The 27,924-nt window shown below is 43.7% G+C and overlaps 1 protein-coding gene and 1 non-coding gene across 3 annotated transcripts; both read left to right on the top strand.

Moving 5' to 3' along the window:
• The first annotated feature begins 932 nt into the window (after positions 1-932).
• On the top strand, positions 933-22,878 carry TMEM248 (transmembrane protein 248). Of its 2 annotated transcripts, none has more exons than XM_063089752.1 (7): positions 933-1,227; positions 11,804-11,980; positions 14,853-15,138; positions 16,527-16,677; positions 17,872-18,055; positions 19,532-19,675; positions 20,259-22,878. In XM_063089752.1, the coding sequence occupies exons 2-7, from the start codon at positions 11,822-11,824 to the stop codon at positions 20,277-20,279; spliced, it is 945 nt and encodes a 314-aa protein (XP_062945822.1). In that variant the 5' UTR covers positions 933-1,227; positions 11,804-11,821; the 3' UTR covers positions 20,280-22,878. The 2 variants fall into 2 exon arrangements, with proteins under 2 accessions (XP_062945822.1, XP_062945824.1); XM_063089754.1 differs by lacking the exon at positions 933-1,227 and adding an exon at positions 1,358-1,492.
• LOC134374159 (U6 spliceosomal RNA) lies at positions 10,877-10,983 on the top strand. Its single transcript, XR_010023034.1, has one exon. It is a non-coding gene; the product is annotated as a U6 spliceosomal RNA (small nuclear RNA).
• Positions 22,879-27,924: the final 5,046 nt, after the last annotated feature.

Below are 27,924 nucleotides of genomic sequence, written 5' to 3'. Positions count from 1 at the left end.
CAATGGTGAATCATTATGATTTTCTAATTTAAATATTTAGTAGACACAAAATATTTGTTATGTGTAAAACATAAACAATAACAATTCAACAAATAACTGTGCACCCACCACCCTTTTTAAGAAAAAGATCACCTCCATACCCTTTGAAGGCCCATTCCCTTAACACTCAACGTGAAGTTTGTGCATCTTTTTTCTCATGCTTTTTGTCAGTTCGACCAATTACATAAGCATCTCTAAACAATATGTTGATTAGATTTGCATGGAATTTTATGTAATGCAGTTTTGCTGCAATGTATCATTTTGTGATTTGCCCCTCCACTATTATATCCTGAGATCCCCGTTATTATGTGAACAGTGTTCAATTGTCACAGCTCTTTTGTATTTGGTTATACATGAATATACTAAAGTCTGTTTTTACATTTGACTGTATGGACATGTTTTTTTCCCCAATTACAAAAACTTTTTAAAATTTATTTTTGGCAGCTGGTCGGCATGGGAATCGGGACCAGTGACCTTGATGTTACAAGGGTGCGCTTTAACCAACGCAGCTAACCGGCCAGGCTTTTCCCCAATTTTTAGTGACTACAAACGGTGCTGCTATAAACGTTATAGTCCACCTGTTCACAGGCGCAAGCTTTTCCTCTGGGTGATGTATTCCCGAAGGAGGATATCTATATCTTTAAGTGTACCTGACAGTGAAACTTATTTCACAAGTGACTGTACAAAAATTATACTTCTATCAGCACCGATTAATACACGAGCTCAGAAACACACCCAGATCAACACGCGCGCGCCCAGACGCACACACAGATCGCAGGCGCACACTACGCACTCCACGCACGTCCGCACACACGTGACCCAGCCAGGAGGCGTGGCCACCGCCGCCGGCGTCTGAGAGGACTCTTGTCCAGGCCGCGCCGCCGTAGGGCGCCAGGTGTCAGAGGTCACGGCAGCGTTGGCGCTGCCGTTTTTTTTCTTTTTACCCGGAAATCACGGCTGCCGGATTCTGAGGGGATCCCGCGTTACGGTGGCGGGAGCCGGGCTGGTCTCTGGTCTTCACATCGGCCCTGCGGAGCCGGACGCTGCCCCTGGAGCGGCGGGGAGGATGGTGCCGAGCGGCCCCGGTCCCGCCGCGCGCCGCCGCGAGTGAGCCCAGCGCGGCCGCGGGCGTCCGCCGAGCAGCTGGCCCGGCCGGGCCCGGGGCGCGCCGCTGCCCGCCGAGGCGGGGTGAGCCGTGCTGGCGGGCGGGGGTCGGGCTGAGCCGGGGCTGTCCGCGGGGCCGGCTGGGGTTTGCTGGTCTGGAGCGGCGCTTCCGCCAGTCTCTTCATCGTCCGCGGGGTTGCAGCCCCCGCCCCAGCTGCTGGTGGAGGTCGCATCGCTTTGGCCGGCCTCGGCCTGGGCACCCGCCGCCGGTGTTTGCCCACCGCAAACCCGGAGCGGGGCTTCCCTGCCCGCCCTCGCTGGACTTTCTTCGTGTGGCGCTGAGGCCTGGGTAATTTGGCTGTGGCACGGGGAACGTTTTGGTCTTTTGCCATTTTCGACTTTGGGTAGTGAAGGATTGTAGGAGGGAGAGGCTTAGAATGGAATAGTGGTGTTCTGTGTGGCAGGCCTGCTAAATATCAAGAGATGGGGTGGATTCTTATCTGTAACCATATTTTAGTAAAACAGGTGGAGTGCTTTCAAGATGGGCTAGAGGCATGTAGTTCTAGCTTGCTTCATGGGCACCATGAAGAATAAGATAGGCTTGCTGTGCTGTTTTGAATTGTCTGAACGCCGTTTCCGTTGGGCAGCTGGTGAGGGGGCCTTCGTTGAATCTGGTGTCTGAGTTTAGTTCTCAACTATCAGGTTACAGCCCTCACTGGGTGATGAATGGTAAGCTAATTTGGAGCATGCATTGGAAAGATTGTGTGTCCCCTGAATTGCTACTTTCCCAGAGGTGAGCCACTATGGGAGGTAGTGGGAAGAAAAACGTCAAGGCTGATGATCAGTATTTGATACATCGGTTTGTCCCTGTAGCACCCTTTTTGGTCCGTTTGGGGTCTGAGCATCTGTATCCCATTTGTAGATGATTGCTCCGCCAGCACTAAACTGGTAAGAGTGCCTTCCTCCTTCCTCATTTCATCTAAGGATTGTGAAAGGAAATAGACCTGTTGTGCACCTAACATGCACTTCATGCCCCCAAGTGCGTTTACTCTCTAGGAGTAAGGAGGCGTTGTAGTAAACGTGTAGCAAAGGTGATGGAAGAATTTCTTTGGCCTGATTCAGGTGGACTAGAATACGGTCCGGCACCCACTTTCTAGTACTGAGATCACTAAATGCTGATCAGCACACCTTCCCAGATGTTTGGGCTCTCACTGCAGCTGCTGCAAGGGGGAGAGGTAGAAAGAGCTAGGTGCAAATACAGTTTTTGCCAAGGAACTTACTTAGAGAAAGCAATAGGTTATAAAATGTAGCGGGACTGAATTGCCATACTAAACTACCAACTGCTAGGGATTTTATTATAATTAGGATCAGAAAAAGCTTCATAAATGAAGTGACCTTTGACATGGACCTAGAAAGATCAGGAGGATTTGTGCCATTCAGAATTAGCTGGGAAATGAAAAAGCTAGGGCCATTTGGTGAAAGAGCATACAGACTAGGTACTTGGGCAATAGGTGCCTATAAGTATTGGCAGAGGCTGGTGCATAAAGGTTAAATACTTTTCTAAGAAATACAGAGAAGCATATGCTACCTAGCCTGGCTTCTGGTAGATTTCTGAGTTCTAAAGAATTGTTTTCATTTGATGAGTTTATCTTGTTAAGCAGCCAGTGGCATCAAGCGGTGCTTAATTTATTTTAAGGACAATGAAAAAGAAGCTGATTGTCATTCCTGTGTGATAGTAACAATCAGGAAATTAAATTTGGTGTGTGCAGGTTGTTTCAGTGCCTGTGTTTAGGTTAGTTTGCAGGAGCGCGGCTCTAGTATGTCTCTGCAGGTCTGGCTACAGCCAAATGAAGTGATAAATGGCAAGCCCCTTAGTCGTGTCCTAAGTGTTTCTAATGACACCTAGTCTGTTCACAGAGATGCTGATTGTTTTTCTTCCCCGATATTGTCGAAGAACCTTTGAAACCATTCAAACAGGATGCGTGTAATTGCTCTGGAACACTGTGACTAATCTCTGGACCTCACTGGCTTCAACCTTAGCTGTTAAACATGATCAGGACTGCACCATTTTAACTTCTTAATGCTTCTTTTTGACTCTTCTTCCTGCTCTACCCACTGCTCTATTTCTTCCTCTTTATAGACAGCATCTGAAAAAGAGTGGTCCTGACAGGGAACACAGTATAACAATACAGAGATGGCAGATCTGTGGAATGTTTTTGTCAGTATTGACATGCCACAGAATTCCATTACCATGTAAGAGGGCTTAAATAATTTTTTTTTCACTCTGACATTCCAGTTAAAAGTGAAAAAGAAGAGATGGAGGAAAGATAGAGTTTTTAGCAAACTGAATTTCCATTTAGGATTTATTTTGATAAGCACGCAAATCTTTAAGTTATCTTTCCCAGGTACAAATCAAATAAATTTGTGCTGTTTCTGCGTGTAATTACATACCTAACTGTAACCCTGGGAATTACACCACAGAGTCTTACCAGTTGGACTTTTGTGCTGTTTGGTTAAAAATGTTGTTTTCAAACATTTCCAGTCTGTACACTGAGTTTGGATGTTCTACTAAGGTTTCATATTGACCGCATTATAACACCAAGGTCACAGGTTCAGATCCCCATACTGGCCAGATGCAAAAAAAAAAAAAAAGATTTCATATTAGATCTTTAGCTTTCACTTAATCTTGGCTTCTGTTGTGACTTGTTCTCTTAAATATCTGTTAATCAAACCCCATATTAAATTTTAATATGGGAGGTGTACTTTTAATTTTGATTTTTAAGATGGTTAGCAATTTAAGAGATAAATTATTTTTAATCTTGGGACTGTGGTGAATTTATTTTTTAAAAAAGAAACGGGGGCATGTTGGAAGTTACCACGGTTTTATATCATGATTATGACATGGAACAATGTATTCATTAATTGTAAGTGAGTAGAAATACAGTTGAAGTCTGAGTTTTGGAGTAAGTCTGGTTATAGACAGGTAATTGTATCAGCCTATGTTGTTCCTCTCTTTCCTTTTCATCTTAATGAGAGTACTGGTGTTGCCTAATCTGCACATTTAGCAACTAAAACTTTATGCTTTCTGTTGTAATTTCTCTTTTGATGACTTTAAACTTGAGTTATTATGAAAGTCTCTTCTGCACTATGAATTGTATCAGATTAGGAAACAAGAAACCATTGGCAGAAGAAGATTCTGCTCATCTTTGCTTTATATTCTGGTGAGAGTGCCGAGATAGGAGTTGCCTTGCTAAAGAGATGGAGAGCAAATTAAACATTTTAAACTTCAAAAAAATTGATCTTGATTGTGCTTTTATTGAAGTCAGTGACTAAAATAGACTTTATGTGTCCATGGCATGTGGCATTTTGTGGGGTTTTTTTTGTTTTTTGTTTTTTTTGATTTGGCATTTGACTTGAAACCTTTTTATCAACCCTGGCATTGTGAATGACAGCACATCTTTTGGGGTCAGATGAATTAAGTCAGATTCCATCTCTGTCATTTATTTGCAGTGTGACCTTGTATAAATTGCTCAACCTCTTTTGTCTCAATTTCCTCTTTAAAGTGGCGATAGTAATATCCACCTAGCACTGTTGCAAGGGTTAAATAATGTGATGTATGTACAGCACTTGGCGTGGTGCCTGGGACATGGCACACAATAGGTGGTAGCTATTAAGAATGCGATTTTTTTCACTCCTTAGCCCTTTGTAATCTCGTTTCTGGCTCCATCACCCTTGTGAAAGAGGTTTTGCTTACATCACTATTGATGTCTTGATTGCAAAATTGTATGGATACTTTTCAGTCTTTATCTCAGTTGATGGGGTTGGCCTCTAACATTGAGTGGACAGCAGTAGAACTTAATGGTTAATGCATGGGCTCTGGAGGCTGACTGGATTTGAATCCGTGTTTGCTTAATATATGATCTTGGACAAGGTAGCTAACTTCCTTGTGCCTTAATTTCCCCATCAATAAAATAGAGCTGGTGTACTGCAAAACTCTTAAGAGCAGTGCCTCTCACAAAAATTAGGCAGTAATGGTAGACATTACCGTTAAGCACCTTCTTGGTGCCAGGCACTGTCTGAGGCAGGATTGTGGAAACATCACAGGAATGAGAGATAATGGGAGCAGGGTATATTTGGAGTTCAGTTTGGCCAAGGAAGGCAGTGTTTGTGGGGATGGAATGCAAGCTGCTTTTAGAGATGTTTAAGAGGGGGAAACGGCAGGACTCCGTAACTGGTGCATTGTAGGAGAGTGAGAGTCAGGAGTGGCTGGCAGGAGTCACTAGACAGATGGCTGTGTCTTTCTTGAGAAGGAGGAGCCAGTTTGGTTACTTGTGATAAGTTTTGGCCTTGTTGGTTCAGGGTGCCTGTGGGACATCAAAGTAGAGAGCTCCAGTAGTTGGGTGTTTGGATCTGGGGGTGAGGAGGTACGTAAAGTTGGCATGAAGCCATGAGTGAGTCTGTTCCCTTTGAACAGAGGCCCCCTTGATGGACAGCGAGAAGGAGGGGGTGGCCAGGTGAAGAATGTGAGGAAAACCAGGAGAGGGATGTCTTGGGAGCTGGAAGAGGGTGCGACCCTCAGTGTCAAGTGCTATGGCCAGGTGATGTAAGGACTGGAACTCAGACTGCATTTAGCACCCAGAGATTACTGGAGACCTAGAAGTTTCCCTTTGTCTTCACTGCTTCCACTCATCTCTTCCTATTCTATCTACACTTGCTGTGGTGGGAGAGGAAGGATGGTTTCTGCTGAGTGCTCGGCATAGCTGGGTGCTTGAGCTTGCGCAGGGTTTGTCTGACACCAGCAAGTGTCCTCATCTCTGCTAAATCTTGGATAATCTGGCGTCACATAGATTACTGTTCTTTATTAGGCTCAGGGTTTGCAAACCCCGGCCTTAAAGCCCTTTGAATGTCTCAAACATCACAAGATTTTTGAGAAAAGCCACTTTAATACTTATATCAAAATGCGCCTCTCTCCGATGTCGAGGTGAGTTCTTGCCAGTCTCTCTTAGCACTGACCAAGGTATATCCGGAGGTGGGCACAGAGGGCGGGGTGTGCCTCGCTTGTCCTTCCTCTCTTTTCTTCCCCCAGTTTTCACCCCTACCCATACCCCCCAAACTACAGGGTAGCTTTCAGGAATTTCCCAGTTAGCCTAAGGTAAAACAATCTAGTTTAAGATGAATGGTGGTTTTGTTGTTCTTGTGAAGTGAGCTTTTTGGTCTGGGGCACAGGTAGTGATTTAGTGTACCCCAGATGAACATAAGTCAGGTACAGTAATGAAACTGTTTAGGAAATATTGTCAGGGAATATAGAATCCCTCTCCTGTCCAAAGATTCTAGTTTAAACTATAATAAAGCCAGTTTAAAACTAGAATAAAAAGAGTTTAAAACTTGAACAAAGCCATGCGGTATACTTCAAAGCACATGGGCTTTGGAGAGAGGAGAGAGAAACTGTGAAAGGCTGCATGTGCCTGGCATAATGAATGTTGATTTACTTCCTTTCTAATAAGATATTATAATCAAGTTGCAAAATTACATATTTCTGCCTTCACTGGTCCCCTGGGAGGCCTTTCTCTTTTCTTAGTGCCTTTCCTCTCCTTACCACGGTGTCAGTGTTTCCTCACTTAATAAAAAGCCAGCCCCACTCATCCCTTCTACCTGCACCTGTGGCCTCAGTTTCCTCAGCCCTGTTCTTACCTGCTCATGTTTGATTTCTTCGCTGCCCGAGTACAGTTTCAGAGGTCACCAGTGATCTTGCCAGACGGGGAGAGCTTTGCTTCCCGAGCACTTCTGAGAGAAGGGAGGGGCGGGCGCAGGTTCCTTCTGTGCTCTCACACCTGTTCATCTCTCAGCAGCGTTTGGTGGGCGCCTCTTCCTCTTTGAAACTCTTCTCTGCCTCACAGGACACTGTATCCTGGGAGCTCTTTTGGCTGGCGGTGTCTGCCACGTCCTTTCTTCCTGTGCCTGATGGAGGAACCCTGCACACTGTGCGCACCCCGCCCAGAGCACGTGGCACCCGCTGTGCTTTCTGGTTTTGCTCTGGGGTCTCTCCGAGCCTCTGAGTACAGATCACTGCAAACTGAGGATTACTTTTCTCAGCACAGAACAGCTTAGAGGTCCTGATTTCTGTTTTCTTTCTAGGTTGATTTAAGAAATCACTCTTAAGTTTTTTTCCCATTTGTCACCTTTATTAATAAAGAAAATGGAATTAAAATTTAATGAAGTTTTACTTTGACTGCTAGACCAGCAGGAGCAATTGAAGATTATATTTATAAATTTTATTTTAAAAAATTATTAGAAAGGCAATACATATTTATGATAGAAGTTTTTTAAAAAATCCAAAGAAGGAAGATATATGTAATCTCACCAGCTAGAGATCACCACTGTTGTGCCTGAGGGCGTGTCCTCCTTTTACCCACATGCGTGCTTGTGCACGCATGCACATTGACCCTCATGCTTAGGAAGCTCAGAGTAGTCTCGTTCTATATATGTTATTTTAGATCCTGTGTTTTTAATGGCCACATTGTGTTCCTACTTGGGTGATATCATACTTTATTTAACCAGTCCCCTGCTGTGTTGGATACCTAGTTTTCCATTTTTTACAATTTTAAACAGACTCCTGATATAACTATCTTAGTAGTTGAATCTTTGTTTTCAGCATTGGGCATTTCCTCAGGTTAAGTTCTTAGAAGTAGAATGGCAGAGGTAAAAAGCATACTAGACTTTAACACTCAGTATGTATGGTCAAGTTGGTCTCCAGAAAGCTTGTAACACAGCCCTCCCCTGCCTCTTTTTAAGCAAATTGTGTTCTAGTAACTTGCGGGTTGCTTATCTGTAGGGTCATCTTAGTATTGCCTTTTGCTTACTTAGTCAACATCTGATGTTTAGCATTGTCGCTGAACTAGTTTCCGAACTTGGTATTGTGTTGATAGACTTTAATCCTATGCTTTCATGTGCTTGTGATGGTGCCTTTTGGCTATTTTCTGGGTACCTTAAATTCCTGGACTTTTAGAGAGGCAGCTTCACAGCCCTGATCATTTTCTCTTTTCCTGGTGACTACCAGGACTCTCTAATTGGAGTTGGAATGAATTTAGGGCAGAGGGATCAGATAGAGTGCTTTCTCTCTTTCTCTTTCCCTCAAACAGAGCTTAATTTGTTATTTAATTAAAAGCAATATTTACCATTGCAAAGATTACAGAAACTTTCTTGTAACTCTTTGTAGAGGAAATAATTCATTTAGCCTTTATTAATTTTCTGTTTGAAGATGCTCTTGTGAATAGTAGAAAGAAATTTTAAATTTGTGAAATATTTGGAGCTGGCCACTTAGCTCTGTTGGTTAGAGAGTGGTGCTGATACAACAAGGTCCAGGGTTTGAAGCCTGTACCAGCCAGCAGCAAATAGAAAAATTTGTGAAATATTTGGACTCTTAAATAGTTTTATTCAAAAATGCTTTTGCTTTTTTAGTGACTACAGTTGTCTTACTTTGGAAGTTTCCATAAATTTAATTGGCTTATGTTGACAATATTTGCTAATCTGTGATTATTTATGTTGATATAGCTAAGTGTTTTCTGGTGTGACATAGTTTTAGTGATTGTTCTCTCTAGAAGTGAATTTTAATTCATATTTTTCTGTTGTTTTTCTGAATGTTTCATAATTGTAGTTCCAAGTGGTGAATGGGTCGTACTTATTTTTATATATGATTCAGTTTTGTTCTTTCTTAACAAAGTAAATTCTGATTTACTACTGATGTTTTTGTTTCTGAATCCTATTAATCTTAACCGAACTAGTGTTATTTCTAGATTTTTTTTTTTAGTGTATGTTTTAAGCCTGGACTCTTTTGTTTCATTCAATGAACTTGTATTTTTTGTTTGTTTGTTTTTGCTTTTGAACTTGTATTTTTAATCACCTATTTTGTATCTAGATATTGGGTATGCAGAGACAAGTAAGATGTTCTGTCTGCCCTTGAGAGGCTCACAGCTTGGTTGGGAAGATATACATATACACAGGCAAATTGCAATAAGGTGTTTCAGGCTCTGTGTGAGAAATTTGCAGAATGTAGTGTGGACATAAAAGTGAAAGTGGTCACTGCTCCCCTAGGTGTTGGTGAGAGGGGCCTGGAGAAGTTTCTTAGAGGAGGAAATCCTTGAGCTGAGTCTTGGAAGAGGTGGGTGAAGTAGTGGGATGTAGTTTATGAAAGTCAGGAGGACCAATGGACTCCAAAGGCTTTCTTAAACTGTGACATTGTCTCAGATGTGCTGGGAATTACAAGGGGGATGTTGGGGCAAGCCCAGTGAGAAGCGATAAGGCTTACCTCATGGTGGACTGCCATCCTAAGGAGGTCTCAGATATTTAAGCAGTAACACGATTAGATTTGCATTTAGAAAAATCACTCTGACAGCAGCATGGAGGATGGATTATTTGACCGGTAGCAGGAAGATCCAGTTGGGACTCTTAGCAAGAAGTGATTATAGTAGAGGGGTTTGGCAAGGAGGAGGCAGAGGAGATGTTAATGAAATAGAATCCTTACCATTTAGTCATTGCTTGGATATAGGGAGTAAGGCAGAAGAAGTCTAGGATGTTTCCTGAAGTTCTGGATTGAGATGGGGAGAACAGGAGGAAGAGCTGGGTTGGACAGGAAAGCAGATGCGTTCAGTTTTGGATCATACAGGTGTAGAGATGTCCAAGGGCACTCAGATATAGAGGTCTCAGGGCTGGAGGGGGCTAATCCAGTGATCAGTCTCTGTCATCTGAACAAGATGGGCAGGATAGGTAGATTGAGATACATGTTGGAAAGAAAATCAGTAGGATTTGCTGCTGGGTTAGATTGGTAGTAGAGTGAGGGAAAGGAATGCAGCTAAAAGAGGAGTATGTTGAGGGAAATTTATGTTCTGAAACGCTTACATTAGAAGAGAAAACAGAAGATGTGAGCTAAGATTCCAATTGACGAAGTTAGAAAAACCCAAAGAAAGCAGATGGAAGAAAGTAATTAAAAAGATTTGTAGAAATTACTGAAACTAGAAAACAAAGAAATTATCTAGATACAATCTACAAAACCAAATACTGGCTCTTTGAAAACATGACTGCAATAAAGCTCTGGCAAGGTTCATTAAAAAGAGGAGGTGACAAACACACACAGAAACACTTGTAATGAAAAAGAACACAACTACAAGTAAGTTAAAAATTGAACAACTTGCAAAATAATATGCCAGAAAGTTTAAAAACCAATGTAAAATGGACAATTTCCTAGAATAGTATATCTTATCGAAACTGACTCAATAGAAATAGACTGATAGCCATTAAAAATATGAATAAGTAATTAGTTGAGACAACTCACCAAAAACACAAAACCAAACAAAACCTTGGCAGACTCAGGTGGTTTTCTGGTCAGATCTGTCAAACTTCTAATAGAAGTACATATCTTATTTACATTGTTTTAGAAAGTGATTAAGAGTTAACGAATTCTGTTAATTTTTGTGATGCTAGGATGACCTAGTGATATGAGGATACTTCAAAAAGTTCATGGGTGGTTAAGGAAGGCCCACTTGGAGGAGCTGATGCTTGAGCAGAGACCTTCAGATAGGCCATGTTCAAAAATTGCAGGAAGAATAAAATACTTAGGAAAAAACTTAACCAAAGAAATGCAGACTTACACTTTGAAAACAGAAAAGAAAACCTAAATAAGTGGAAAGGCATCTCAGGTTTATGGAGTAGAAGACAACGTTGTTAAGGTGGCAGTATTATGCTCGCTTCGGCAGCACATATACTAAAATTGGAACAATACAGAGAAGATTAGCATGGCCCCTGCGCAAGAATGACACACAAATTCGTGAAGCGTTCCATACTTTTAGGAACAGGTAAAGGGACACGAAAATCAACTACATTGTTTATTGAGAAGTTAAAATAAAAAGAAAAATAAATCAAGGAAAAAAAAAAGATGGCAGTACTTCCTAAACTAATCTGCAAATTAAGTGCAATCCCTGTCAGAGTCCTAGCTGACTTCCTTGCAGAAATTGACATGTAGATCCTGAAAAATTACAAGGCCAGTGTGGCCAAAGCCCAGTGAAGGAGGGGGAGTTCGTGATGATGTAGTGGGAGAGGCTGGCAGGACTTCTGGGTCAGGAAACCCTTTGGGTGGTGACTGGGAGCTGTCACTGACCTTTGTCTGGTGGGAAGCCATAGGAGGGTTTAAGCAAGGGAGTGATAAAAATGCATTCAGTATTTATTGAGTGTCTGCTCCATGCCAGGTGCTAGGATGGCAGTAAACAGGGCAGAATGTTGAGTGAATAGAATTCAGCTTTTCAGTTGTAGGAAATGAGAGCATCCACAATTTATTTCTGTACATGTTAGCACGTGTGTGTTATTGTTGACCTGCTTAAACGTTCCCTTAAGTAATAAGGAAATAGCAGTATTTGTTATAGAATATTTAGAGGATTCAAACTGAAAGAAAATAAATATCTTTCAAGATCCTACTGCTTTTAGGTAATGACAGTTAACATTTAGTGCTTTTTCCATCTAGTCTTTTGAATGAATTTATAGTCAGACATTTCTCACATTCAAAATTGAGTGTTCCCCCTCACCCCCCAACACTAGTAAAGGAAACAAAAATGAGAATCATAGCTTTTCTTTTGGTAAGTCAGTCTATGAGTCTTTGACTAATTTCTTTCAGGTGGAGCTGATCAGAATAATGTTCAACATCAACCCCCTGGAGAACCTGAAGGTCTACATCAGCAGTCGGCCTCCCCTGGTGGTCTTTATGATCAGTGTGAGCGCCATGGCAATAGCTTTCCTGACCCTGGGCTATTTCTTCAAAATCAAGGAGATTAAATCACCAGAAATGGCAGAGGTACAGTGTGTAAGACTTCTCTCTCAGGCTTGGGGGAAACGCCTTTTGGCTCTCCATGCGCCTTTCTTTGGTTGTGACTTTTTTCTCCTGGTGAGAAAAATTAGTATTTATTCAGAATTTTTCATCTTTCATCTCCCATACATGCTTTGTTAGAAAATACCTAAGTAGATAGTTATTGTTTGATTTAAATAATTGTACCAGTTCTATGCTATTTGAGCAATGAAACATGCCTTTTGGAGAGTATAGCTGTAAAATGATTTGTGTCAAGAAGCTGGAGAAGTTACTTCTTTGATATTCATATAAAATTAGCTCATTGCAATTTTAGAAAACTGTGAACATTTGATATTTTAAAGCTACATATCATCATGGAGTTTTATCAATTGTACTGATGGCTTTTTTATTGGATAAGAAGGGGATCCCAAAGAAATTCAAAAGCAGAATCTTATTTCCAATGTATTTGTCTTTTTTGATCAAGGAAATCCTCAGTTATCTACAAACATGCCTTCTAGATTTTACATTTTGGGCATTTTAAATAAATTATTAAGGCATTGACCTTTATCCTTAATCTATGCATATAGTAGTTTGAACACATGTAACGCAGATTTTAAAAGATGTGTATTTTGTATATCAGAAAACAAATTTAATAATTCTTAATAGAGGTGAATGACAATTGCCTATTCATAAATTTATTTTATGTCCTAGAAATTATGCTGAATTAATGATACGGTGAATTGACTGGTAGAGTTTTCTTTTAGAATGAATGAGTTCCTGTCTTGATGGATTTCTTGAGTACCTTCTTTTTTTTTTTTTTTTTTTTTAAAGATGACCGGTAAGGGGATCTTAACCCTTGACTTGGTGTTGTGAGCACCACGCTCAGCCAGTGAGCGAACCGGCCATCCGTATATGGGATCCGAACCCGGGGCCTTGGTGTTCTCAGCACCACACTCTCCCGAGTGAGCCACGGGCCGGCCCGAGTGCCTTCTCTTCTACTTTTTTCTTCTTGGTTTGCTCCTTGGTGGTTGGGGTGCGGGGGGTGGGGGACCGGGGTTGCGTTGCTGCTGTGCCATGTGTACCTTGCGATGGGGAGGACAGCTCTGCTCTGTGTAGTTGGGATCGCAGCTTTCTCTTGTGTTCTTCCGTGTTCTAGATCATAGGCGATCTTGGCAGTAGGTACAGCCTTCACGTGTGAACTTTCTCTAACACAGTTAAAGTAACAAGTTTGAGCTATTTCTACCATGAAACCCTTTCAAAGAGTTTCTTAGCAAGGGGCTGGCTTAATTCTCCTTTTCTGACCCTGCCTGAATCTAGAAAGGTTGCATGAACAGGCTGTAGCACGTTAGGGCTGAAAATGAATATTCTAGTCACAACCAAAGCTCTGTAGCATTGGCATTTCTTTCCCACAGAGGCCAAGGAAATGGTTAAGATGTGGCCTGGATAATTAGCCCTTAATAGTCAAAATGGGGCCTGGCATTGGCTTTGGCTGGCTGTTCAGCACAGACTTGAGCTCTGTGGGAAAGCAATGCCAGGATGCTGCAGAACTTTGGTTTTGATTAATTTAGTGATTTTATTTTCAGATGAGGATCCTAGGATGTACGAAAGGTAGTATTGTATGGGAAAAGTTTTGTGCCTTGAAGCAGAATTTTTTTTTTTTTTTGCGCTGGCTAGTCCGGAGATCACATGAATCAGAACTTAATGCTGATTCTGCCTTTATCTGGAGAATTGGAGAGTCCCTAATTTGCTCTGGGCCTTAGTTTCTTTATGTCTGGAATATGAAGGGAGGGGACTAGAATGTTAATTTTCAACCCTAATGTACTAGAATGGTCTGCTGAATTTGTAGATGTTAGGGAAAATGTAATTTGGTACATATAGTAGCAGTCTCACTAAGTGTCAGGTACAGTTATGTTGATGTTGTAAAGGTAGACTCAGGTGACTGCTTGGGGATTGCTCAGGTGGCATTTGTAGTTAGCACTAGTATTAGAGTAATTGGAAGTGTAACTTGGTTTGTGTTCACACTTGCCAACTTTGTCTAAAGTAATGTTGGATGGGAGAAAGAAGTTCCATGTAAGAGCCCAGGTTAGTTTTGTTGTTGCTGTTTCAGCTTGAGTTCACCTTTGGGTTTCTGCTAAAATTAATAGACCCTGGCGGGTCCTTTACTATGTTGGCATCTTTTTAATTATGAAATAATTAGCTGTATGTGCTCTTAAAACTGACTTCTGATTTAAATCATCAGTAAAGGTTGTAAATATTAAGAGAAGGCTGAAAGCATCTTGTGCCCTTCTTTTGAAATTGTTCCTGCTCTGAGGTGGCAGCCAAAGCCCATGACAAGGGGAAAAAGTACTAAATGAGTATGGATATTTACTGCTGTTTTGCATTCTAGAGAGAGAAAGCAAGGTGTTTAAATGGACTTCTTAAGGAATTATTTTAAGGTAGCCTTATTTAAAAAAAATAACTATAATTGTAACTGTTAAAGGAGTTTGGGTTAATGTTTTTAATGTTTTACTAGTTTTGTTCAAATTTTGTTTTCAAGTTGATTCTGAGGCTAAGTCATTTTCTGTAAGTATAATAATATGCTTGTTTTTTTTAGAAAACCTGTTTTCTTGAATAAGTTTGTTTAATCTCATGACTTATTTCTCCCATGCCAATGCAGAGTTGATGTTACAGATTATGAATATGAGGGTGGTTAGAAAAATCACACTAGTCTGCCAGTATGGAGGATGATGGCCGTGTTGTCACTGTTATTTGAAATGATTGACTCTGCATTATAGCTTTTCTGTTGTGATATGATGCCACACTGAGGGTCATGGTTATATTCCTGCACTGGGAGACTTCAGGACTGCTCACATTTGTTTCTCTTTATTTCACTTTACTGAAGGATTGGAATACTTTTCTGCTGCGGTTTAATGATTTGGACTTGTGTGTATCAGAAAATGAAACATTAAAGCATCTCATAAACGACACCACAACTCCAGAAAGCACTGTGACCAGCGGGCAGGCCAGAGGGTCCACCCAGTCCCCCCAGGCTCTGGAAGATTCCGGCCCAGTTAACATCTCAGTTGCAATCACCCTAACCCTGGACCCCCTCAAACCCTTTGGAGGGTACTCTCGCAACGTCACACACCTGTACTCGACCATCTTAGGGCATCAGATTGGACTTTCAGGTATGTGAGTGTTAGCCACTTCCCCTTTAGATCCTCAGGCAACAACCATTACAAGAGAGAAGACCAGCCATGTGTAGTTTTACTCATTGTGCTATGTTTTATTTTTGCATGTGTCTCCTTTTGTTGAGTTTGAACTACATGAAGTCAAGAAGGAACCATTTCTACTACAACTTCAGTAGTAAAGTTCTTTGCTCGCAGTCTCTCAATAAAAGCCTGTAAGGAGAGAAGCTGAAAAAACTGTAAGGCCTGTTTCTGGCCTTAATATTTAACAAACACTTGATTTTTATTCAGGTTTATCTTTTTGGAATTTTCAATACTTACTACAAATATTGTATTGCTATTAGTCTACAAATTTTTGAATGCCCACCATCAGCTCAGCACTGTCCTAGCTGCTGAAAAGAACAGAAAAAGCCTAGGACTTGGTTTCTTCTCTTTAGAATTTTGGGATTATGGAAGAGAAAAAGATAACATGAGTTGATGTTTATTAAACACTGACAGTAGTTCCTGGCCCAGAGGAAATGCTATATAAGTGCTTGTTAAGTAGTGTGAAAAACAAACACCTATAAAACTTGGAGCCCTGCCCTTGACCAGTAATAATCCTGTGACAGACTGTGAGTGTTGGGGAGAAGGATGGAAAGCAGTGGAAGCTGGAATAGTCAAGGAGGGTGTCCTGAGGGGGGCCTGGGGTGGGCCTTGGCAGAATAGCCTTTGCCTTGAGTTCTTTGGTTACCAGAAGCCTTTTTAAAAAGTCCTTAAAGGAATCTGAGTGCCTGCCAGACTCTTATTGGCTGTTAGAGGTGAGAGTTTTCGCATGGTGATCAAGGTATGGGTGACTTCTGGGTTTTCTGTGCAGCAGGTGGACCTTTTTCTTCTGGCTAGCATTGGAGCTTCTTGGTCGTAGTTTAAGCTTCTTCGCTTCCCACTCCCATGACCTTTCTTAGTCTGTTAGACCCTCTGATCCTCAGTTTGTTCATATATAAAAGGGCAGTAGTGATACTTCCTTGGTCATGTTCATGGGATAGTGGTTCATTTTAAGTATAAAATACATATAAAAGCAGTTTGAAAATGGTAAGGGTGCTAGGCAAATGCTAAAACAGTGGTGATAATTCACCCAGCCCAAGCTTTCCATCTCAGATACTGCTTGGGCTCTTGCCTGGCATTTCTAGGCCCCGGTTGAAAAGTGGCTCTTCTCTGTTTGCCTCTTTGTGGCTCTGCTAGTAGGCCTCATAGTCTAGATCACTCTTGTCATTCCTGGAATCCTAAAAGGTGTCCCGGCTGATAGGTGATTCCTGAGTGTGTTTGATTTCAGGATTTATTCAAATCCCAGAAAATAATAAATATGTGAATTCTTGCCTTTATTTACCAAATTAACAATTTCTCTTTCATAGGCAGGGAAGCCCACGAGGAGATAAACATTACCTTTACCCTGCCTGCAGCTTGGAGCTCGGATGACTGTGCCCTTCATGGTCACTGTGAGCAGGTGGTGTTCACAGCCTGCATGACCCTCACGGCCACCCCTGGCGTGTTCCCCGTCACTGTGTAAGTGTTTCCTGCAGCCAGTGGATATGTGAGAGAAGCTTTGTTAGCCATGAGTATGTCTGGCTGTCTCGGCAGTAAATCCCCAGGATGGCTCACGTTGCATCATCTGGACCTGTCTAAAAGATTATTTAATTTGGAATTCTAAAGGTAGACTGTCTACATGTAAACTTCAGAATGCTGGTGCTTCAACAGGCCATAACCACATCTGGTTGTCAGATATTCTGGGGCTGCCTTTCCTATAAGAACAGAAGAAGCGTGCCACAAGATAAAGGGCTGGCAGTCAGCTCACTTGGTAGAGCATGGCGCTGATGTCACCATGGTCAAGGGTTCGGATTCCCGTACTGGCCAGTCCCCGCTCAAAAATAAAAATAATTAAGAGCTGATCTCGTAGGACCAGAGTGATCCGTAATTAAGGCTCTCCAAAGATAAAGGTTTTGTTCATCTCCATTATCCAAAAAGTGTTAGTTTTTAAACTGAGTGTAAAATTGAACATTTTTTCCCATTAAACAGTATTATTTCTGAAACTTCAATTTTTTTTAGTAGCAGTCAGTGTTGTTGCCTTTAAGGTTTTTTTTTTGTGGGGTGGTAGGCCTGCTCTTTCTCTGTTAAGTAGATAATGGTCTATAAATAAATAGGTGAAATACACAAGAAGATCCAACCTATTTAAAAGAATTCTGTGGTGAATCATTTTTTAATAAGAATTATCCTAGAATTTATCTGTTTTAGACATTTGGAAGTTTATAGGACAAGATCAGATAAATTAAACATTTGGTGTTATAATACCTGATGCAGAAGTTTGTGTGTAAAGCTTCTAGTTGTACCTAAGAATTTAGATAATTTTAGAAAATATATTTAAAAGGAGCAGGGTCCTTTGGCCACATCTTGTCTGAGAGGAGTTGACTTGAATTTTGAAGGCAGAAATCCAGCACCTGAACTCCTAAAGGTCAGGTGCCTGTTTTCTTCTCGTGTTATGTGTTTATTTTTTAAAAAACCCCAAAAACCAAAACCTCAAACTAAAAATATAATGGTATTTATATCACAGAAACATGATATTGTCAGAAGCATGTGTGTCTCATTTTATTTCTCCTTTCCACCTCTGTTGTTGTGTTCACTGTTGTGCTGGGTGCTGTTGGGGAGATAAAAGTAAATGTCTCAGGCCACCGAGCACGTGTCTTTTCCTGTCTTCCCCCGCAGGCAGCCACCACACTGTGTTCCTGACACATACAGCAATGCCACACTGTGGTATAAGATCTTCACAACTGCTAGAGATGCCAACACAAAATATGCTCAAGATTATAATCCTTTCTGGTGTTACAAGGGGGCCATTGGAAAAGTCTATCATGCTTTAAATCCTAAGCTTACAGTTATTGTTCCAGATGTAAGTGAGAAAAATCTTGTGTGTGTGTGTGTGTGTCTCCTGGAACTGTTGGCAGAGGCCCTGTTCACTTTCTTGGGTTAGTGTAGCCCCTGCCACTCTAGATTTCCAGCTGGGTTGGGAGACTAGGCGTAGTGGTAGAGACTTGGGAAAATGTGCCATGCTTTTGGTTAAGAAAAATCTCTTTTTCTTTGTTTTCTGTTTTGTTCAGCATGTGTGCCTAACCCATGGGGATTACAAGAGATGCTTGCACAATTTACTGATGCACATAACCATTCATAGAAGACTATTTGGTTAGTGTTAGTATGAGCAGCACATAGTACTGCTTGGAGTTCAGAAAGGTAGAAGTAAGTAGTAAAAGGAGATGAATCTTTGGCTAGATATTGAGGCCTGAATAGGATTCAACTTAAAGAGGGAAGGGAAAGAAAACAGTGTTATTAGTCTAGCAGGTGATGTGCTAGCTTAGTTTCCTGCTTAGGCTTGAGCCCACTTTTAATAGACTGCACTGATGTCGTGTAAATGCCCTTACTTTTCTTCCTATCAGTATGTGTTAGGTGGATTTATCTTCTTTTGGCCCAGTCCTTTTTCTTTTTCGTGGCTTGTTTTTACCAAGTTGTGGAAGTTGGTAGGCCAGCAGCCTGCAGGGGTGAGGCTGGATGGGGGGCCAAGGCCAGGTTCCAGAAGGCCTCGTGTGCCTAGCTGAGGCATGCAGCCTTTCTTCTCTGGCAAGGCAGCCGCTGCCTGTGTTTGGGCTGGAGGAGATTTGTAAAGCAGGACACTGGTCTGCCACATGTTGTGTGGAAATGGCATGGAACCTAAGGCTGATGTTGTGAGGACTGGGCCATGAGGAGGAAAACAAGTGGAAGCCTGTCCAGGAGCTCTGACAACCAGCAGGGCCTGGGACAGTTGCATGTGGGAGGTAAAAGAGGAATCAGTCAAGGACGACCTCAGTGTTTTCAGCCAGGGACTTACCGAAGTAGGCAAACAGCAGAAGGAAAGAAGTTGCCTTCGGGGAGAGGTGATGTGCTCAGTCTTCCCGGCAGGGGGGCGGCAAGGAGTTAGGAATGCAGGCTGGGGCTGCCAGCCATGCAGCTGAGGGCCAGTGGAGCAAGAGGGTGTGTCTGGAGGGGCCGGGTGAAAGGCAGAATCTCTGGGGCCTTCCCAGGCGAGGAGTCAGGGGAAGGAGTTCAGGCAGTGTGGGGTGCAGTGTGGGGTGCAGTGTGGGGTGCAGAAGGCAGGGCAGAGAACAGCGTCAGGAGGAGTGGGTGGTCTCCAGCACGGATTGCTCAGGAACACCATGTCTTCGCTTAGTTATATCCAGCTTTGCTAGTTTAGGAAACAAAAGAAGAAACCACCCGTTCCATCTTAAGAATGAAAGCTGGGGCAAGTCTGGAGGCTGTGAATTCTGTCTGCAGAAAGCCAGCATTAAAATCTTTCAGTAACTCAGTGCAGATATTTCTGTTTTTTCTCTTCATTTAGGATGACCGTTCATTAATAAATTTGCATCTCATGCACACCAGTTACTTCCTCTTTGTGATGGTGATAACAATGTTTTGCTATGCTGTTATCAAAGGCAGACCCAGCAAATTACGTCAGAGCAATCCTGAATTTTGTCCTGAGAAGGTGAGCTGTGGATGGGGTCTGCCCAGCGTTTGGCTAGAGGTCTCTGAATACGGAAAGTCCCAGTTCATCCTTATTCCATTTATTGTGGGTGGTACCTTTCCTCCAAAGAAACTAGTTCCTGTCTTTTCCTTGTCAGTAGTTTTTACCCTCAGCCTAAATTATGGTGTTGGATTTTCAGCCAACACCCAAGGCTTCTTAGCTGTTAAAGGGTACTGACTGTGGCAGCTGTCTCGGATCCCCAGGAGAGAATCACTGGCCCTGGATAGGCTGCCTCCCCTCCACCTCCATCATTGTGAGAAATGCTCAGCAGACGCTGATCAGGGTTGAACACACTCAGCTCTATCTCAGCACAGTGGTTCTGCAGATGAGCTGCTTCTTACATGAGACTTTAGACTTATAGACACTCCTTCCTAGGTGAGATTTTTTTTCCCTCAGGTTTTAATAACTTCCCTGCCTGATAGATGCATGCAGTCAGTATGTCTCCCTGGTCCTTGGGTAGGTTGCTGCCTCTCAAGGGCACCAGCAGAGCCAAGTTACCTGGGTTTCCCTGTTTGACTTCATTGCTTGTCTTGCTCTCTTCCAGGTGGCTTTGGCTGAAGCCTAATCTCACAGCTCCGTGTTTCCTGAGAGACTCAGAATCATAATCCTTGCCTGCTGCACCCAGCCTGGGCCTGGACACTCTGTGAATACGTTACCTTGCAATGTTGGGTTATTCCAGCCAAAGACATTTCAAGTGCCTGTAACTGATTTGTACATATTTATAAAATTCTATTTGGAAATTGGTTCAGTGATGCACGTGCTTTGCACTGAGTGCAGCTAGAGCCTGTCAGCCTCACTGTGCACTGGTGGAATTGGCAGGAACTTTCCGCCAAGCACTAGAGAAGATTCATGGATCTTGCTGCATCAGAGCAGGGCATGATGTTTTTACCAAGGTCACAGGCGCGTTTCATTGCTGGTGAGGTTGAGGTTTACTTTGGTCTTGTTTCTGCCTGATTGTACAGAATGCTGAAACAGTCTGCACCTTTGATATGATATTGCATTTCCAGAGCCACCAATCCATTTTGTGGATTTTATGTGTCTGTGGCTTAATAATCATAGTAACAACAATAATACCTTTTTCTCCATTTTGCTTGCAAGGAAACATACCTATCTAAGTTGGGGTTTTCTTTTTTTGAAGAAAAACTGGTCACATTTTAATACTACTCTAGTTAGGACAGACTTGTGCTTTTATCCTGAGTAAAAAGTGAAATATTCAAAATTCACCTCATGGTAAAAGATCTAAGTTTTATTTTCCACATGGACAGTGAGGAGCCTGGTCTTGTTTGAGTTGGCATAGAATGTTCTACTGTCTTTTTGTCCTCTGTTGCACCTTCCTTGTATTATAAAAGTTAAACTTCCTCACCTAGAATGGCTTAAAAATTAAGTAGATGGTTCTAGAGTAGAGTAAAAATGATCTACTTTCTGGAATGCAGATGACAGTATGGAAAGAGAATGATTTGGTTTAATAGTCGTGAAGGGGTTTTTTTTTTTTTGGAAGAGGGGTGGGTTTTCTTTTTTTCATTTATTTTTATGCAGCTCACGTCCTCAGAAGGAAAATGGCAACTAGTAGGTGAGTAACATAATGAAAATGATGCCTGTGAAATGTGAAGGAATGCGATTTTGATTTGCCATTTATTGGGGAAAACCAAAAGCATTTTTTAAATAACATTTTGATTATCTAGTTCCTGTCTCTTCTTCCTTAAAAAAAAATTGTGCATTATCTTTTCCAGTCCTTTCTTGTTACTTGTATATTCTTACTGTTTTTCTTTTTCTTAATAATTCTTGGCCTTAATAACTTCATTGTTGTTAATGACATCTGTGTTCTCCCAGGCAGTGTTACAGCTGAAGGCCCATTAAAACCTTAGATGTGACTGTCAGCATTTCTTTCCCTTAACTCTAGGTCTGTTCTAAATTAGAATTAGTTCCTGCAGTATGAAATATTCAGACCTAGGGCATTGTAGTCTAGTCATTCTTGAATGGAAAACAATTGTGGGTTCTTACTGAAGGTTGATAAAATAATCACCCTAGTAACTTGATATGTTAGTATTCCTTTTTTTTTTCTTTCAGTACATTTCAGGGGTGGTAATTGTATTTGTCTATCCAGTTTTTTTGTATGACACGAGTTGCTTACATGATGCATGACTAACTTGGTAATTTAGTTTTCTTTTTAGAGACTTTGAGACCCTTAAGAGACAAGACTGAGAAAGAGCCATTTGGCTTGGCTTTTAGAAATGTCAATATCATTAGAACCCTCAGATTTTAGATTAAGCTGCTTCTGAATAAAATCCCAATGCAGTAGAGTTATAGGGATAGATTTATAACTGGCAGAGTCATATAAAAGGAAAAAGACAAGTGAGAAAAGTTTGTCACTGGTTTGATCAATCTAGTTTGTTGCTAATAGTAATTAGCCTTGTTTTAATTATAGGGAATGGCTAGAATCTGTAGCCAGGGGAGGAAGGACACTGTTAGGCATGAGAGGAGGAAGTGCCAAAAATGTCTGGACAATATGGCTTGTCTTGAGGCCAGGACACACACTTTAAAATCCAACATTGACCCTAGCAAGTAATTCTCAAAGATCTCCTAGAAATGCAGAGTCAGTCAGGTGGATGAAGGAGGGCTGGGGAAGAGAGGAGGCCGTGGGACGTGGGTGAAGAGGCCTGGGACCTTACAGAGAAGGCCCAGTCTACAGCTGTGTCTTGCTGGTGGACCTTAGGAGAGTGTTACAGATGGGGCCCACTGCCGTTTAGGGGTCACCCCGCACTGGAGCACAGGCTTGTTCTCAGGCACCTTGGACTGGAGGTCCAACAAAAGGTCAGCAACTTACTATTAAAATGGTTGTTTCAGATCATATTGATCTCTTTCCTTTTTCCTTTTGTCCTTTTACTGTACGACTTGAATCAGTTTTGATTCTGTGTGTAAGTTTTTCTCATCGTTAGGAACCTGCCGTTTCTGTTGCATTTTCTTTGGCAGTATATAGGGATTCAACATCCTGGTTTTTCAACCCTCCTGCAGGCACTGTGGGGTTATGAGGGCCAGTGGATCCATTTCACTATTTTGCTGCATGATGGTCAGTAGCTGATCTGTTATGGCATTCACTCCCAGATTAATTTTCTGTGTTTGAAATATGTGCATATGTGCTTTACAGAATAAAACATCTGAATTTATTGGCCATGTTTCCTTTTCTTCCTGTCTGAAGGGTGTTTTCTAAGGGAGGAATATACACATAAGCAGTTGAGGGTTTTTGCAAGCTGCTCCCCCCCCCATCAGTTTTAAATATAAGCAGAATAAAAACCACACTTTTTTCAGGCAACAGTCACAGTTGGGTAGGTAAGTGGCTCGATCCCATTTGTTTGTATTAGTATAGCATGCAAGCAGCTCTAGTACTTGGTCCCTCACGAGTCGGCGCGACCCAAGCTCCTCTTACAAAGTCCCTGTGTAGATGCCTTCTGATCCCTGTCGTGGCCGGTGGCTGGGGCTGGCACTGGCCTGCTTGAAGGCGGGCAGCGGCTCGGGGCGGCCCCCACTTTGATTACCGAGCCGGCCCCGTCCACCTCCTCGCCGGCTTCAAGGGCAGGGCTGGGGGCTCAGATCGATGTTCTAGGTGTCAGTTTTCAGACGCGATGGTGGTGGCGGAGCAGGCGTGTGTGGCGGTCCCCGTCGCCTGGTCCCCTTCACCTGCCCTCGGTGAGGTGGGGCGCTCAGTCCGACCTGCAGTGTCTCCGCACGCGGACGCAGCTGTACCTCGGCTTGGGTCACTGGTGGAGGAGCGGACGCCAACACCACAGCTGTTGGCCTCGCCCCTGTGCGAGGTGGCGGTTCACCAGCGGGACGCAGCTGCACGCAGCTGCGGCCCTCAGTGGCACCGGCTCCGAACTCTGACTGTGCGGCTGCCCGAGGCTGTGATGCACAGGTGGCCTTACTGCTCCTCCTCCATGGTGTCGCTCAGCTCGTTACCCTCCTCGTCGCCTTCCTCGTCCTGGTTGTGGTACAGGTGGGGCTGTTGCGGTGGGCGGCCTGCTGGCCCCTGGGGTGGGGCTCCTGCTGGATTCTTGGGCGGGGGGTCACCAGGCTGGGCTCCCTGGAGTACGAGACTCCAGCGGCTTGAGGAGCTGCGCCCGCCACCACACCACCCCAGGCCCCGTCTCCAGCAGTAACAGGCTGATTTATTGCAGTGTCACCTGTCATCAAGATGAGGGGTGAGCAGTGTGTCCTTTTCAGGTGGCCTCACTGAGCATGTGGGTCTTCTTCCTGTGAGTACAAAATCTTTTGTCATTTACTAGACCAACAGGTGCTCACAGACCCACCCAAATCCTGCCCTGAAGAAGTCAGTCAGAAGCATAGACCAGTAGGGAGCGTGGAATAGACCTGGGAGTCTAGAGACACCCTTCTTGGTCACATAAACCCTGAGTGTGCACTAGTCCTCGGTCCCAGGCGGCAGATCTGAGCCCAGTCTGTCTCCTGTACAGAATTCCTGCACGTGCAGACTTCCTCTGCCAGGACACTGCATCCTGCCCCTTCTCTATACAAAGGAAGGTCATGTTCACTGGTGCAAATTCTTCCCTTTTCCAGTGGGCAGAGGCTGGAATCCCTTCCCTCACTTGCCAGCAGGTGCAGGGTCACGAGGTCAGGCTCAGCACTCTGGGACAGGCTAGCGCTGAGGAAGGTAATAGTGGCTCCTTGTCTCTCCCTCCCCCTTCCTGCCTTCTGTCTGCAGCAGGTGGAGCTCGGTGCTTGCAGAGCCTGGTGCTGCTCATCACTCTCCCCCGTACTCGTTTGTTTTTGTGTGCAGTGACTTGTCTGCATAGGTACAGAATAAGAGCTTGTAATACCTGACACATGCTAAGTCCTTGAGTCAAATTGGAGATTTTGCTTTAAAACCATTTCATTTTTCTGGTGGGCTCCCCATGTGTTAAGTTCCCTCTGACTCAACTTCAGCAAGGATTGCAAAAAAGTAGAGTGAACGAGCAAGCAGAGGAGCGCTGTGGCGTCCGGTCCAGCTTGTTGTGGACTTGGTTGCAGTCTCACAGAAACCTTGCTGTGCATTTCTGAGAGCCACCTTCCTTCACCTCTGAAGACCCTAAACTCCTCATACTGTACCGGTTGTCAACCTGGGTGAATGAGAGTGGTTTGAAAATTGTGAGAATAGATGGTAGTAAGTTGTGCTTTGTCCAGGGGGATTACGGGGTTCAGTCTCAGCCTCTGTCCTCCAAACTCTTCTGCTTAGGCAGTAACAAGTATTTCTTGGTTCCTCTTCTCTGCCTGTCACTGTCCAGGGAGCTGGGGATACAGCAGCTCATAGAGCGTTTGTCCTCATGGACTTGACCTCTTGTGGGGGAGACAGTCCACGAACACATAAATGTATCTATAAGCTAATGGCTGAGAGTGAGGGGATGAGGGTCACCAGGATAGAGAGTGATGGATGTGACATCTGGTTAGGGTGGTCACAGAAGGAAAGTGGGGAGTTGTGGACCAGGCCTTCCATTCGGAAGGCAGGGGCTGTGCTCAGGGCCCCTGGCTCGTTGCAAGCTGGGGAATAGGAGTTGGTCGGGGATCTGCCTCCCCACCTGGGGACAAGGTTCCTTCAGGCTGCTGCCAGAGTGGCGCCAGAGGGATGGCACATGAGAGCCATGCAGGGCAGGGCCCTCCACTGACTGGCCCAGGAAGAGCATTGTCTGCACTGAGGCGCAGCATGGCTGGGGGGAGCCAGGCTTCAGCTCCTGCAGGCCATGTGGCTGGGGCTGTGTGGCTTAACCTCTCTTTGCCCATTTTGTCATCTGGAAAGTAGGGGTGATGGTACCCACATTAATGCAGTAGGGCTCAGCAGGTTAATATGGGGTTCTCAGAACAGGGTCTGGCACACAGTAAATGTCTCGTGTAATGAAATGGTAAGTGGAGGTGACCAAGAGTGCTGCTGGTGAGCCACCTCTGGTTGCCCTTTGTAGGTGAGAACTAACAAAGTGGAGAGTGTCTCCCCAGGCTTTCTCTTCCATGAACTGTGATGCTGTGTGTCATGGCTGCTTACCAATTGTTGGTTGTATGAGGACCCGTCTCTGAAAGGATGCGTGTATAACCAAGACAAATTTCATGAAATGATAGTCCCCTCATTGCAGATGACACGTGCTGATGTTTGAGTCTCTTGTTTAATTAAAACACTGGGTGTGACCACTGAATTGATGGCCTGGACCCCAAGTGGAGAGTAGTAGTCTCAGAAACACTGATTGGGATAATCTGTGAGATCCCTTACAGCAGAGAGATTTCTGAGTCTGAACGCTAACATTCTAGCTATCAAGAGCTGTCCCTGCCAACTGCTAAAAACAAAAAGAATTAGTTTTGTCATTTTTAGCAGGTTATAATCTTTCCAGGTCTCAGAGCTGTGGAGGCTGACATCTGGAAATCATGTTGACAAGGTCTTCATTTTAGAAATGAAGAAGCCATTAATCTAAGGAGAAAGACACACGGAAGAGCACAGGGAAGACGCTGCTCTTAATGTCTCGGTGTCTTTAAATGCTCTCTCCATCCTATAGTTCATCGCTCCCAAGCCCTTCATCTCCAGCCTGGATCTCAGATTGCATCCTGGATCTGGAAAACCCTTCTGATCATCAGCCAGATCTTGGTGTCTGCATTACAGCACGTCCCGACTGTGGGGCTTGCCTGGCCACTGTCCTGCTCCAGTGCTGCCCCAGGGCCACTCATGCTGGCACCGGGGATATCCCAGCCTTCTCTCGCTCCTTGAGCTCAACCTAATCAGACCCAGCCTCTTTTAAAAACTTGTATTATCCTAAAAAGATATTATCTGAAGTGATTAAAAAAAGAAAAAGATATTGTTATCTACCAAGTGATGACAATGTGATGGCAGGTGATGTTTGTGCCTAAGAGAGGGTCTCTGAATGGGACAGCCCTGCCTGCAGAGTGACAGGTGGGGGTGAATGGCCACTTCTGTGACAAGGCTGCTGGAGATGTGGTTTTTGTTGGTAAGTTTCCCAACAAAACAAAGTACACTCTTCCTTCAATTTACTTGCATTCCTGGAAAATACAATGTATGTTAAAACTGCAAAAAATACTTTGTGCAAAACAGAGTTAAGTTAGGTTCCAGGCTCAAATGATTATACACATTTTTCATCTCTACATGAATGCTGGATAAGACACTGGAAGCCGTGTGGAACCCGTGACAAATCTCTGTATTGCTGATGTTTGCATCCCAGGAGTGGGTCACTTTTATTGTGATGACCAACCCCCCCAAATTTCCAGAGTGTTCCCTCGAGGTGGCATCACCCTGTTGAAAACCAGGGCTCCAGCACTGTGCCCAAGACTGAAAGACTCCCAGTAGCCTCAGCTGTTGACTTTCAGCTGACCCTGGGCACTTAGGGCAGCGGTGGTCCCTGGGCCCTGCAGGCCAAGCCCACCAGCTGTGATCTATGCCTCTTCCTCCCTGGTTTGCCTGATGGCCCGCCCCTCAAGATGATGCAGGGGGCTTCTGAGGTACTGCCCTGTCCCTTGCCCTTCAGAAGGAGGGGGATGGCTCCAGGAGGCAGCCCTGCCCCAAAGATGTCCATCGGGCATGTGAGGAAGTTCGGGTCCACCTGGACAGGCACTGAGCCTGGGAGACAAGTGGTAGACTTCTTATCCTCAACCTATTTTCTGCAACTCCCTGCCTCCGCCCCACACACTAGCAATGCACGGGATGCCATGGGAACTAGAAGAGGGAGTAACTGATCTCACCTACTATCAAGTACGTTTTTGCCAACCCCAGATACTATACTCGGGGGTGTAAGAAATTCTACCTATAAAGTTGGTGCAACAGAAACCTGCTGTGTACTTGAAGAGGTGAGTGGCCTGTGTTGGATGATTCATGGGGTAATAGTGGTATGAACCAGTTACAATAAGCCAAAAACGCACAGTGGAAAGCCAAGAGAGTGGCCAGAATGTGCAATATCTAGAGAATGTGGGATATGCAACTTTTAGTGGCAGTGACATTTGTAGATGAGAACTAACAAAGTGAAGTGTCTCCCCAGGCTTTTTGGCCTGGGTTGGACTCTGGGAAAATGAGAGATGTTAAAAATCTTAAGTAAGGCAAATAAGGCAAAAAAAAAAAAAAAAAAAAAAAAAAAAGTCCTTGAGATGGTCTGCCCAGAATCTGAAAGTGTTGGCACCAAGTGGATGAAGAGGGGGGGGTGGTGGTGGTGATTAGATGGGGACTCTGCAGAGAACAC

The sequence above is a fragment of the Cynocephalus volans genome, chromosome 3 (assembly GCF_027409185.1).
Source record: "Cynocephalus volans isolate mCynVol1 chromosome 3, mCynVol1.pri, whole genome shotgun sequence".
NCBI classification, from domain to species: Eukaryota; Metazoa; Chordata; class Mammalia; order Dermoptera; family Cynocephalidae; genus Cynocephalus; species Cynocephalus volans.
This window is presented reverse-complemented; position numbering and strand designations above follow the sequence as displayed.